Raw genomic sequence first — 14,459 nt, forward strand, 5'->3', positions numbered from 1 at the left:
AATACACAACAAATAAACGAAAAGATGGATACAAACACAAATGAAATGAGAAACGAAATGAACAAGCAAATAAACGGAATGGAAGCAAACATGAAGGAAGAAATGAAAGAGCTCCGGGGTGAGACGCAGAACATGGGCCGATGCCTGCAGGCGGGCATGAAGGCCGTTAGCAGGGAGCTTAAAATGGCGACTCCACGTGTGGGAGCGAACGAGCTGGAAGGGGGTGCAACGGCTGTCGGGCCCGCGGTGGAGGCGGGTGAAAAAATAATTCGGGGGACGTGTTGGGCGAGGGTCGTGACGATGACCGAAAGGGAAAAATTAAATGGGGAGACCAAAACGTGTGAGACGAGACACGAGGTGACGACAACGGAAATAATAGTTGAGACAAGGGAGGTAAAGGGTGAAGAGTTGGCAGAGACACGGGAGATGGGAACGATAGAGGGAAGACTGCACGATGAAGACGGGGTAAGTGACGCACACACACACACGGAGGTAGTGGAGGATAATGGGGGTGAGCTCGCGGACTGGGTAGAGACCCAGTGCGAGCAGCGGGATAGCCTCCTCCAGGAACGAGGGGAGGGAGTCTGCCCCTTGAGGTGAGTCACGACCAGGTGGGTTCGGTCGTGTTTTGCGAGGTCGAGGGGACGAGTGCTGTGGACGGGTGCACGGAGAGCTTGGGGGGTATAGAGGCCCCGGAGACCCTTGTGGGGACACGAATCCCCAGTGTGGTTGTCCCTGTGTGTGTGGTGCAAGGCGTGAGTGCGTCCCCGTGTGTGGAAGCGACCCCGTGTGTGAGTGGTGTGGTGGCGATGGTGCCAGAGTACGTGCTTCCCAGCACGCCGTGTGTGGATGAGGCACCGTGTGTGGAAGAGGCCGTGTGTGTGGATGAAACGGCCAGTGTGGATGAGGCACCGCGGTTGAGTGCCCCCGCGTGTGTGAGTGAGGGACGGTGTGTGGATGAGGCACCGCGGGTGAGTGCCCCCGCGTGTGTGGGTGAGGCACCGTGTGTGAGTGAGGCCGTGTGTGTGGATGAAACGGCCAGTGTGGATGAGGAACCGCGGGTGAGTTCCCCCGCATGCGTGAGTGAACGGCTGTGTGGAAGGCCGCGAGTGAATGGAGCACCACGTGTGAGTGGTATGGGTTATGCAAGGGAGACCGTGTGTGTGAGAGAGCGGTATGTGAGGGAGATGTCGGTTGGCATGCGGGAGCACGCAGCCGCGTCTCCCGGTGTGAATGTAATGGTGAGGTGTGTTAGCGTCGTAACACGCGGGAGTGCGTGTGTGGAATGGCGACGACGGCGACATGTGAGGAAAGAAAGCCGGGTAGCGGCTGTAGTTGTTTCGGGGACCGTGCCGGGTTCACCCAGCAGCGAACACGAGGTCCGTGCTGTGCAACGCACGAGGCCCCCACGTGCTCGCTTGCGAGAGTGAAGTCCCGGTCCGGAAACGCACGCGGTGGATTTGCCGATCCCGCGGACGGACAAAGTTTAGGCAGGATTATGGATTTGGACCGGACGGGTTCTCCACGCGATCGTGTGTGTGAAGCTCCAACGGGCAAAGCACATGTGTTCGCGTGGGGAACCCCTCGAGACGTGGGGCTTGTGTTTTTTTTTATGCGCACGGTGACGTCATGGCTGCACGTGGGGTTGGAATCCGGCAGGAGGGGTATCCCTGCCGGATGGTACCGTCCAAGGAGGGACGAGGAACACGTGCAGCTGCATGACGTCACGGGCAGGTGCAAAGTGCGCGAGTTGCCGCGCTGGTGCTGCGCATGAAAAAAGAAAAGAAAAAACAAGCCTCACTTTCGGGTGCACAGGATTCCTGGGCAAGGGGTGGAAGACCCCCTTGACCTGGGCACAGGATGGAAACTAGTTAGGGGGAAGGGTTAGCTTAGTTAGACCGACTTCATGGGGCAGGGGTAAGTCCTCATGGAGTCCGTGGAATGGATTAGTTAGAGGGATTGTAGCCAGATTTAGGATGGGAAAATGGGAATAGATTTAGATGACAGTGACAGACTTGTGAATGTGTAGAGGGATGAAGTTTAGCGACGTAGTGTTAAAAGGAACGTGCTGTAGTTTAAGGGACGACGTGGGAGCACGAGTTAGTTAGGGGATGTAGTTAGAAGGGTGGCAGAGTTCAGCGGTGAGTGTGTTGAAGAGTTGTGAGGTGAGTACATGATGAGTGAGTGAGGCCAGCGGGTCTGTGTGAATGGAGCGAATGGGGAATGCATGGTGCGATGAGTGATTGGGGGGAGGAGTGACTCCCGCCCAAGGGACCCCGGGGTCAGTGTAGAGTGAGTTAGGGGGTTAGTTAAATTGAAAAATGGAGGTCGTTTTGTTGTTGGTGTGAATGTAGGCTCGAAACCCGTTTGGAGGGGTGCAGGAGCCCTGTTGACGGGCTGGGAGCGTGGCTGCGAAAAGTGAGTATCGCTGAGTGGGTACCCCGGGCACCAGGCTAGTCGGCCGTGGTAGGCCAAGGGCCCATGGGGGGCCGGGATAGCGTAGTGGGCACGGGTGCGCCTGCTTGGTGCGGGGGCCCGGGGCGCCATTAGCCGCGTGGGCAGTGTTGTGGGCACGGGTGACCCTCGGAAAGGGGCCTGGGAAGCCAACCTGCCACGTGTGCGTTTCAGGGGAGGTGCCATGGGGGGCACTCCCCGGTGTTAGGGAGCTGGTAGGCTCGGAGGCAGTGTAGTGCCCGGGGGTGCCATCGTCGGAGAATCGGCAGAGGGTCGTGCCTGCCAAAGGGAGCCACGTGTCCCAGCCATGAGACCGTGTGAGGGCACGGGAAGAAAATTGGGGGGCGAGGCCCGAAATTGTAAGGACACCAACACAGGCGACGGGAATCTGGGTTGTTTGAACCAATAGTTTAAGCGAGAGGCGCTTGTTGGAAGCCCCGGGGTAGTTTAACAGTTAAATGGATAGGGTAGATTAGGAGATGTACCCCTCCGCACCATCCATCCCCTCGCTCTCGTTGTGGGCCGCTGGACCCACTTTGGTTATAGATCGCTGAACTCTGGGGACGCCATTCTGAGGCTTCGTTGGGCATCGACACAGGACGTTAGCTCTCCCTTATTCCCCTCCGGGAAGGGAACGTAGGGGTTGGGAGTAGGCTAGGTGACAGGATAGGTTAGCCGAACAAAGACGATAAAGGGGGTTAGGGGACGATTTATAGGGGGGAAGTAAAAAAGAAAATAAAAAAATAAGTGGGGCTAAATTGGGGTTTGACAAATTAAGGGAGTGGGTATGTACAGTGACAGGCAAAGGCGATAGGTGGGAGGGAGACAGGTAGGTAGGTCCGAGCCCGCCTTCCAAGTGGCCAGCACCACCGCACTCCCTCCACCAACCTCCACGGAACGGCAAAGGCTGGCCAACTTCATCTGCAGCTGCTGTGCTGCAAGGCCTGTGCCGGCTGGATCGTCTGCAGCTGCTGTGCTGCAAGGCCTGTGCCGGCCCGCTTCATCTGCCGGCTGGCTGTTTTTCTTCAAGGCCTGTGCCGGCCAGTTCATCTGCCGGCTGTGTTTGCCTGCAGCGGCCTTCTTCTGCGGGCTGTGTTTGCCTGCTGCCTTTGCCATGCCATGCCCACTGCCCCTGCTCACCAGCCCCCAATTTTTGCTTTGCCCCCCCTGTTCATTGCCATGTGCGCCAGGATCAAGGCAACAGTTTGCAAGCTGCGAGAACTGCCCTGTTGGCAGCTACAACACGGGCCTGCACTGGCGGCCCGTGCACCGTGTTTGTGTTCATCCATCCATTCGTTGTGTTCATTGCGTGTGCCACTTGAGCTGGCACGGAGACTGCATTTGTGCAGCCCATGCACCGTTGTGGTTCACTGCGTTCAGTTCAAAAGGGAAGGCCTTGGACTGCGTGTGAGCAGCCGGCCACGTTCCCTGTCACCTGCATTGTTTGAGCCAGAGACTGCATGCGAGCAGCCTGGCTCCCTGCTAACTGCTTTCTTTTTGCAGAGTTCAGTGATCCTGGGCCATGGTTTAGTGTAAAATTTGTAAGTTAAGGTTAAGATGTACTGTAAATATGAGTGCGCCCCCAGCATGTTTGTCTTAGCGCCGGCAATTTTATTTAAGTCGTCCGTGTGAGTGAGTTTGTTTAGGTAGTTACTCAGCCCTCAGGTTATTTATTTTGGGGACACGAATACCATGAATGTCGCACTCAGGGATCCGAAGGTAAAATGTACTAGGGGAAAACTACACATGATGGCACACGAAAATTTGACGACTCGGGACGAGTCTGTAAAAAGGGGAGGGGGTAGTGTTGTGGTTGACGAAATTCACAAACCACCATTCAGGTCCCTTAGGTGAGATATCTCGGTAAGTATATGTGTAGTTAGGCCCAAACCCGTTGTCTAGAGGGAATAAATGTCATTCACTCGGGCTGCGACTCTTCAGGATAGCCGTTTTTCTTTTACTATCTTTATTTTGGACCAGCCGCCATTATTACCACCACCAACCACGTCTCAACAGCCATCACACAACAACCACCAACCACAACGCCGCTTCACAACAACAACCACCAACCACAACGCCGCTTCACAACAACAACCACCAACCACAACGCCGCTTCACCACAACCGCCACGACCTTTACCGTCACAACTCGCCACCATCGCATCCACACCATCTCGCGCCACTCGTGGGCACCGATACTGGACTCGTGCAGGGCGCGCACCGAGCAGCGTATTCAGAGACATCACAGACTTTCCGAATAAAAACGGATCAAAAACGACTCACGCCCACTTTTGTTCCGTCCAATCGGTGAGCGAGGGGCGATTTGGCCCCGCCTCCAGGGCGTTGGAGGGCGGTCGCTATATGCAAATACATGGATCAAAAAGCATTCACGCCCACTTTTCCTCGGGCCAATGGGGAGCCAGTTAGAGAGGTGAAGGGTCGGAAGCAGAGGGTCAAGGGTGAAAGAGCGAAGCCACGGGGCTTATATAAACGGCTGCGTTCGTCAGTAGAGGCAGTTGTGCGGAGTTCAAGAGAGTCGTCGGTGGAGCTGGAAAGAAGTGAGAGAAGTCAAGAGTGAAGAGTTGGGACGAGCCAAGAGAGGAGACGGAGAGGGCGAGTAGACGGAGCTGTGGAGAGGTGACGGCGGCGAAGGCGGACGAGGGGGTGCTCGCGTCGGTGCCGGGAGCTGCACAGGGAGAGGCCAGCAACGCGACCGAGGTCGAGGAGGAGACGCTCGCCGCGGGACCCGAGACAGGGTGATATCCTCCTTCCCCCGAGCATCAGCAACCCCCTCCTGTTTCCCCCCGTGCTGAGATAGTGCGACAAAGGGGGCCCCTTTCCCACCCCCTACCAGACACTGTCCGCGAGGCCCGCGGAGTTGAGGCACCACCGCCACTTCGCGTCTCATCATTAGACGGGTAAGCCCGACCGGGTCTCGGCCCCAGGCCCGCCTCATCCTGGAGGGTGGTTCTCTTTTCTTTTGCTTTGGGAATATGTGTTGTCGGCGCCGTCTGTGAAGTAAAATTGTATAAGTGTTGCCGTGTGCCCGGTAGTCGGATAGATCTGCATTTTTGCATTTGCTTTTTGTGTAATATTGCATTGTCTTCTTCTTTTACATGTGCTTTTGGTGGAATTGTATATGTGTGCTTTCCGTTCATCGTGAAATAAATGTGCTTCATGTTGAACTGTTTTCCCGCTTCGCTTCGTCTTTTCTTTCATTGAATCTCCATCTTGCTTCACGTAAAGGGTTGGTCGTGGGCTAAAACGCCCGATAATTAATCGAACCGTCGAGGCCGACGAATAACACCGCTCGGTTATCCCGATAGTACGGAACGGGTCGCTTAAAGTGGCCCGTGTCCGAAGTCGACCTGCGGCGAGGTGCGATCGCCCGGTCTACCCTCCGTGTGGGTACTTAGGTAGGTCGAATTTGGCGAGCAACCCTATCCCAAGCGGGGGCCGATTGGCACGATCGTGGTGAGACCGAAAGGTCCACCCGTGACTGGTTCCCGGCGTTAGTCCGAGAGGGTCACGACTGGATTGTCCGTCCGGTGGGCGACGTGCCACGATTCGAGTTACGTGGCCGTTCGCACGCCGGCGGGCGCGAATCCGCAACAATATATACATACATAAATACATATATATATATATATATATATATATATATATATATATATATATATATGTATGTACATAACCGGGTGTGGCCCGGTTATATGTATGTACATATATATATATATATATATATGTATGTACATAGTGGCGTGCGCCTGTAATCCGGCTACTCGGAGGCTTGGGTTGGAGGATCGCTTGAGGATGGGTGCTCTGCGCTGGGCCACGCTATGAAAGGGTGTAGGGCAGCCCTGAATCATGGCGAAACCAAATCCTTATCCCTGTGTCATAAGAGGCGACCAGGGTTGCGCCAGGAAGGGCATCCGGCGTAAAACCTGTGCCAAATCAGTATGCGGATCATAACGGATGATCCGCTGTGGTGACCCCTAACGGGAGCAGCCGAAAGACGCACAACAACAACATACATATATATATATATATATATATATATATATATATATATATATATATATATATATATATATATATATATATATATATATATATATACACCATGATATCTGAAAAAGTTTTGATTGGATTCGAACGAAACTTGGTGGATGGGTTGGTTAGGTGACAAGAACAAGCCGATTAAATTTTATTTCAGATCCGATTCCAAATCCGGTCTATCAGTGGGATACAAAACGAAAACCAATCAGCCTGGCTGAGGATCTACTGAATGGCCGTTCTAGCTTATTCACGTGTCCAGCAAATTTTCCCAGTTTAATAAATACATCTGCTATCTGATATGATGTTGACCAAATGGATAGACAAATCGTGCAACCCTCACACACAAAGGTGAATTGATGAAAGAACAAATAATGTAATCGCAAATAATATAACTCTAAGGGGTCAATGCAATAATTCTCTCTCCTGTGCTTTCTGCACACCTCCATTCTTTTGTTTCCTCTTTTCTCCTGTTTGTTGAACTCCTTTCCAGAGGCAGTTCCATCGTACTCTTCCCCCTGGGGCTTCAAGCAGTCAGTGTACTCCCACCGCAAGGCAATGCTGTTGAAATAACTTGCCTTCGCCCCATGGAAGGCTATTCCACCTGAGGGCAATCTCAGTTCCTTCCACAAAGCTCAGAACAAATGTGTGTCTACCCTTATCAGAGCCAGAACACAACATCTTTCTCATCTCAAGTCTGAACTCGCAAACCTGTCTCCCTCGTCTAAATGCTGGTGGCATGTGGTTGAGACTGTTTCTGTTGTATGTTCCCCCTCCATCCCCTCCCTTACCTCAAATAGCCACACAGCTGACACTGCCTGTGAAAAGGTTGAATGCTTAAACTCGGTGTTTGCTTCTAAATCTTGTGTCCCAAACCCATCACTTTTGGACCCACTTTATCCAGCGGCATCCAGCTGTTCCTGGACTGTGTGTCCTTTTCTTCTGACAAAGTGGAGAGCTTGCTGTCAAACCTCGACTCAGATTCTTCTACCGGTCCAGACGGCATCAGCCCACGTGTCCTAAGAACCTGCTTTGCTGCTCTTGCTCACCCTCTCTCTGTTCTATTCACCCTCTCATTTGCTCAAGGTCATCTGCCATCTGCATTGAAACCAGCAAACATTACCACTCTGCATAAAAAGGATGCAAAAACAGATCCCTGCAACAATACACCAATCAACTTGCTCCCAATCAACAGCAAGGTTATGGAATCCATCATCGCTTCTGACATCAAATCCTTCCTCTTCTCCAATGGCTTGATTTCCGATGAAATTGAATTCAGACCAGGTCACTCAACCCAGAATATGCTGCATTTGCTTTCCCAACAATGAATTGAGGTACAAAATGCCAAACATGATATCAGAGCCATCTCCCTAAACATATCATGAGCTTTCGGTACAGTCTGGCACACTGCCCTGCCCACACTAAACTCTCTTATTGTGTTATCCAAGGCAATCTCCCCTCATGGCAAGTGAGCTTCCTCTCCCGTCACAGTCAACAAGTGGCTCTTAATGGCTCTGTCTCATCTCCTCTTCCTGTCCAGGCTTGAGTTCCTCAAGGCAGAGTTCTTGGCCCTGTGCTTTTTCTGGTTTTCATCAATGATCTCTCTGTCTCTCTGGAAAATCCTCTTTATCTCTTTGCTGATGACTCCACTCTCTGCCATACCAACTCTCATCCCTCTGATTGGCAGGAAGAAGCCTCTTTACTCTCTGCAGACCTGGATAAAATCACAAGATGGTCAAACACTTGGAACATGTTTTTCAATCCTGACAAATCTCACAATCTCACTACATCTTTCCAAAAGGACGGTCTGGAACTCCCTCTCCCACCCCCAATCTACTTTCTAAACAATCTCCTGAAGAAGTCCTTTCATTCAAGCTTTGGGGCCTCACTATCTGCCACGATCTCTCCTTACAAACTTTCATCCACAGTCTGATGGAGTACTGCTCTCACTTCTGGGGTACAGCTCCTGCCTCACACCTAGCTCTTGGTCACGCTGTAGAAACCAAGACTGTTCGGATCATTGGTATCTTCCACGATGAAGCTGAGTCTTTGGGTCTCTCACTCTCACCACAGGCAGGTTGGTGATCTTTCTGTCTTCCAACATCTCCTGTCCGGCCTTTCCCCCCTTGTCTCTCTGTGATATGTTCCCCTTATATTTCTGCAGTCATGAATCACTTCTGGTGAAACGACCAAAATCATGAATCACTGTTCACCTTCACTCTTTCATTCCTCTTTTTTTTGTGTCTCTGGAACAAACTCCCACACTCTCTTCAATCCCACTCTTCGCTCCATGTTTTCAAAACAGCTGTTCATCACCATTTCATATCTTCCCGAATCCAAAACCTTGATCTTCTCTATCCCCGTTAATCCACCACAAACCCACCTCCTTCAAATGCCCTGCTTTCCTTCCTGAAGGTCCCTGTAGTGTCCATCTTGTTTACCCAATGTACTCGGCCCCATCCCTCTCCCTTCCACAGATCTCTCCATGTCTCTGTTCCACTGTTTTGTTCCATTGTTCCTTCCCTCTCCCACCCCTCTTGTCTGCTGTCTTGTTGTATGTTCTGTGTGTTTGCTCTTTCACGAGCCTCAACATGGTATGCAAAAAAAAAAAAATCCTCTATCCATACCCTTTTTCTCTCATCCCTACCTGTGATATTTTGTACCTCCATTAACTCTACTTAATACAACTGTTTTACTTTCAGGTTATAGTGCTTCCTCCCCTCATCTTTTCCTGTTTGTTCATCTCCTTGCTGATCGAGTCCAATTTTGTTATGCCGCTGCCCCCCCCCCCATTTTGTTACCCTCCCCACCCTCCAGTTAATTGCTCTTTACCCTCTGTCACCTCGCTTTCCCCTGAGCCTAGATCTTGTGTTAAACAATTTTAATCTCATTGAAATGGGGTTGAACCCAAAGAAAGGGTTCATTATAACAAGAATTTCACATAATGGGACTCTTCTGTATAAATATGGGAGTAAAGAAGGAGTAAAATAACAAAGGAAAAAAAGTCTTTGTGGCCTCCTTACAAGTCAGTGTTCATGAGTTATGAATATGAACATAATATAATAATATGAACAACATTGAGATTTCCTGATAAACAAGTTTCAGAATGGAGGTATTATCAATACCTTTTCCTTCAAACCGAGAAAATAAATAGACTTTTATAACCGCACACATGTCCTATTTTCAATCATATTGTTACATTGTAAATCATTATCATCACGTGACTGTGATCAGACCACGTAGTTAGATGATACCAATTTTGAAGAATCATTGGACTTCAAAACAAGGAAATCGATCTTTCAGTCACTCGCGTTACCAAGAGTTTAAGTGTTACCTCCCAAAGTCAAGAGGAATTGATGAAAGGTAACTTAGAGATCCAGACATTGTTCTCATGGAAGGATCTCACAAACAGAGTTACTCACCCAGAAGTGAGCCATGACGTTAACGTCCATAACCTTCTGCATCTCTGCCTCCGACGTGTCGATGAAATTCTTGCCGATGACAATGCCGGCATTGTTGACGAGCATAGTCACATCTCCAACCTCTTTCTTTACCTGCAACGACATCACCACTTTACAGTACAGTTCCAATTTACATCATCTATTTTGTGCCTTTTCGAAAGAATGTCCTTTTATTAACATAGATATTATTAACATTATATTAACACATTATGGGACAATAATCGATTTAAGTCGTTCTGGTTCGACATAATGTTGTTCAAAAATTTTAAGTCGTGCATTTCCATTGGTCCGATAATAACCGGCGTGCGTAACTTTGTGAATAAAATATCTAAATAAATGCTTTTGATTTTCCCTCCTTGTTTACTTATTAAATACACGTGTAAAGTCTCTTGGTCTCCGAGTGATTCGAGTTGCACTGATCGCAAATGGCCTTAGTTATTAATCGCTGTTAGATCCTCGTGGAGGATCTTTAAGTCTTACGTTGTTGTTCTTGTGGACTTTTTTGTTTCACAGCCTACAGTTTTCATCGAAACTTCCTGAAACTTGGCACGTATATGTAAAAATACGCTGTGCAGACAGTAACCATCTCCGATTTTGAAAATTCCTCCGAGAAAAAAAAAGTTATGACGTCAAAATATCTCCGCTAATGGCAATCGCCTAAAAAATTATCTCCGAAACTAGGCAAGCTTTTTGAATTCTGTTTGCAGGAATCAAACAGGGCATTAGCAGAGATGAATTACCACAAATATGATACATCACTATGACGTCATATCAATTTTTATGATGTCATTCCTATTTTTTGTTTCACAACCCAGAGTTTTCATCGGATCTTCGTGAAACTTGCCATGTATATGCAGAAAGCCCACGCGCAGGCAGTAACAATCTCCGATTTTGGAAATTCTTCCTCAAAAAAAAAGTTGACGTCATAATATCGCCGCTAATAGAAATTGCCTATACCATTATCTCCGAAACTAGGCAAGCTGTTTGAATTTTGTTTGCGGGAATCAAGCCGGGAATTAGCACATATAATTTATCTCAAACCTGATACATCACAATGATGTCATATTCGTTTTTATGACGTCATCATTAAGAGGACGAGGATCTTAGCTCATTCGAGCTTGTATAAAGGATAGGTTGGGTTCAGGACGATTCGCCTGCGTCTGCTGGTGTTACTGCTTGAATCACTATTTAAGTGTTAGGGTTTGAGGGAATACCAGCACGTCGCTTAGCTGGCTCAGACGTTCCACCAAAGAACGTTAGTGCCTGCCTTTCCCTCCCTGTCATTCCTCCCCTCTCAGTACGCACCATTAAATTGTGTACATACATTATTACCTACACCACCGAAGGTGGACGGAGGCTCTGTTTGCACCAACATTATTCTGTCTGTCTGTCTGTGAGCAGAATGCCACATCGCTATTCGAGTTTACAGACCACTAACTCGATTTCTGAGGCCTCTCTTCACAAGGCTGTAACACCGATCGGCTCAAAATCATTTTAATTGTCGCTTTGGTAGTTTTACAATGAAAGGAACAAATATAGGGAATGCATAGAAATTGTGAATGTGACAGCTCCGAGGCGTCTTTCCCTTTACATAGCAGTGATCACCAATATGGCGGCCGTAAGATTGAAATCAGTCTTCAAACCACCACACACCGAAAGTCCTCAAACACACATAACACCTTCCTCCCCCTTTATAGCAAAAGTGTAAATTGTTACATCGTCATTACATATTTAGTCATTACCTCGTTAAAATAGTGGAATATTTAGCTCTTTGAGCCACCATCGAGAAAAACGATTAGTAAGTGGCACAAAAAGTTTATGGAGACCGGTAAACTCCTGCAGAGGAAGGGGACAGGCACGATGAGCACAAGTGGTAAAGATGTTGAACACGTCCGTGAGTCATTCGGGCACAGTCCTCAGAAGTCCATTCTGACTGTCACCGGGGAGCTGCAGTTACCCTGCTGAATGGTACCGAAAGTGCTGCACATTTGCAACTGCAGCTCTATGCTTACAAGGTACAGCTGGTACATGCACAGAAGCTGGATGACTGCACCTGATGCTTGGCATTTGCAGTGGACATTTTAGAAAGTGTAGACGAATATGTCGTATTTCTATGACATGTACTCCTCTCAAATGAGTCAACCTTCCATGTTTCCAGGAAGGTTAACAGACAAAACTTCAGGATTTGGGGATTTAAGCCTCCCAATGACGTCCTGCAACTTGTGCACAACAGGCCAAAGGTTAACGTGTGTTGTGGCCGAATGCATGACCGAGTCATTGGGTCATTCTTCTTTGCTGAAGCCATTATAAAGTGACAGTAATTACCTGGATATGTGACAGAACTTTGTACTCCTGCAATTGGTGCAACTACAACCAGAGGTCATTCACCAACAGGACAGTGATCCCGCAACTCTTCAATGATTGATGAATTGGGCACGATGGTCCAATTCTGTGGCCACCATATTCAATGGACATAACCTCTCTGGGTTTTTTTTTCCTTTGAGGTTTTATGAAGAACATAATGTTACCCATATTGCAGATCAGAGGAAGAGGATTAGGGCTGCAATCAAGAGCATAAATGCAGGAATGTCAAATTACACCTGAAGGACATGGTGCATGTTACCTGTGATAATAGGTGCACACACACAAATTAAGTGACAATAAATTAAGATCTTGACAAACTTTGAGAAATGTTGTTTCACATGCAGCAAACCACGTCATTGTATCCCATTTCATTTCTTATTTTATTTTTTTAAATTACGATTTGAATTTGGAACGGTAATTTGTGGACACATGTATATCCGAATTCGCACCTCTTAACTCAAATGGTGAGCATAAACTTTCCAAATTGTTGACTGTTTCTCACAAGAAAACTTGCACAACAAAAAAGTTTTGAAAAAAAAAGTTTTCTTTTTAAAGACCTCGTCGAGTGAGTTGTCAGGCAACTTATTTTTTCAGCATTTCGGTTTACTAATTCTTATTGTCACGATGACTTCATAACAATACTTGTCACTAGTGATTGGTTTGTGGGGGGCTTTTTTTGACACATTCACGATTTAATATGAAAAGGTGAATTTTTCTCACCAGACTGGCCACTCGCGCAACCTCTTCCCTCCGGCTGCAGTCACAATGGTATACGTGCACATGCGGCGAACCCTGCTCGCGTGCCATTTGTGCAGTTTCTTCATTTCCCTCCTCGTTGATGTCCCACAGGACCAAGGTGACTTTCAAACGCGCGAACTCCAGTGACAGCAAGCGTCCGATACCGCTGCCCGCTCCTGTAATGAGGACCGTTTCATTTGCCACACTCTTACGGCGCTGTGGCACGACCAGACGGAAAAGCGCTTCAATTGAATAGAAGAATGAGAGGACGATCAGTTCGAACGTCTCGACCAGTGTTCTCAGGAAGCCCATGGTGCACGTTCACTGAGGGAACCAACACCCCGGAAGCTGGAAGTTTGGGTTCTGTGAACACAGTGTGGGTGTTTTTGAGGCTGGGAGAAGGGAATTGGCTCAAAGATTGGGGCGGAACATAAAGGAATCCTGTTTATTCAAAGAAAGACATTTGGTGCCCTCCAGCGTTTGGTTGTGAATGAGAAATTAACCATCTACGGGTTCCCTCCAATGCAGGTTTGCAAAATTATCAATTGTATTTGAAAAGGATGTTAAATTAAGTCCTATATGAGTTAATAATCAACTATGGAAGAGCGAAGTGGCGGACGGGAGAAGGCAATGCACGAACAGTGGGCAATCTCGGGGATGTAACAGGCAAAGGGGATGAGTGAATAGGAGGAATGGGGAGTGGGAAGAGGCACAGATAAAACCAGTATGTATATAACCTATCGGTGAAATTGGGAGACTTAATGAGAGGACAAAAAAGGATTAATGAGAGAAAAGGGGTGTCCATGGAGGATGTCTTGCGGTGGTGGTGCACTGCCAACTTGAAGTCCTGAAGGGAAGATTGGGATTGAACTGACCCCCACAATCAGGATGGTAAAGAGGATCAAAGGAGAGGAGGTGAGCAGTAATCCTAGAGCTTGGAAGTTTTACAAGGACGGGGTTGAAGGGATGATGCATGCAACATGAAGGGGCAATAGGGAGAGATGAAAAGCAAATGATGCAAGACTGGATGAAAGACTGCACATGGGTCAAAACTGGAGAAGAGGTGATTATAAAGGGCATTATTCATTCATTCATTTAATGTTATGCAGCACGTGGTTGCACGTTTCCTTCAATGCTTGGAGCACGGCTACGCCTCTTGTAGGTTGGAGCAATTTGTTCAGCATGCAAAGCAAATATTAGCAAAACATACCATGGGATCGCTAACGACCACTAGCAACCAATGTTGACAAAGCTTATCGTTCATCTGATGCGCACACACCCAGTGATGCCGAAACGCCCTGACTGCAAAACACCAAGGTGACATTTTGGAGCTGCTTCGAGATTCAAACCCAGGCTGGATAACTCAGAGTTTAGTGCACAACCCTCG

The 14,459-nt window shown here is 48.3% G+C and overlaps 1 protein-coding gene across 1 annotated transcript in view; it reads right to left on the reverse strand.

Annotated features, from left to right (window-relative positions):
- SDR16C5 (short chain dehydrogenase/reductase family 16C member 5) overlaps positions 1-13,435 on the reverse strand; it is a 36,560-nt gene extending 23,125 nt beyond the window's left edge. Inside the window, exons 1-2 of the mRNA XM_085855432.1 lie at positions 13,055-13,435; positions 9,932-10,063 (exon numbers count right to left, since the gene is read on the reverse strand). Of these exons, the coding sequence (XP_085711558.1) occupies positions 9,932-10,063; positions 13,055-13,384 (462 nt within the window). The 5' untranslated portion in view covers positions 13,385-13,435. The remainder of the gene's footprint in view (positions 1-9,931; positions 10,064-13,054) is intronic.
- Positions 13,436-14,459: the final 1,024 nt, after the last annotated feature.

This window comes from Eptatretus burgeri, chromosome 14, assembly GCF_056783735.1.
Source record: "Eptatretus burgeri isolate ZD-2024b chromosome 14, Ebu_testis_v1, whole genome shotgun sequence".
Lineage (NCBI taxonomy): Eukaryota > Metazoa > Chordata > Myxini > Myxiniformes > Myxinidae > Eptatretus > Eptatretus burgeri.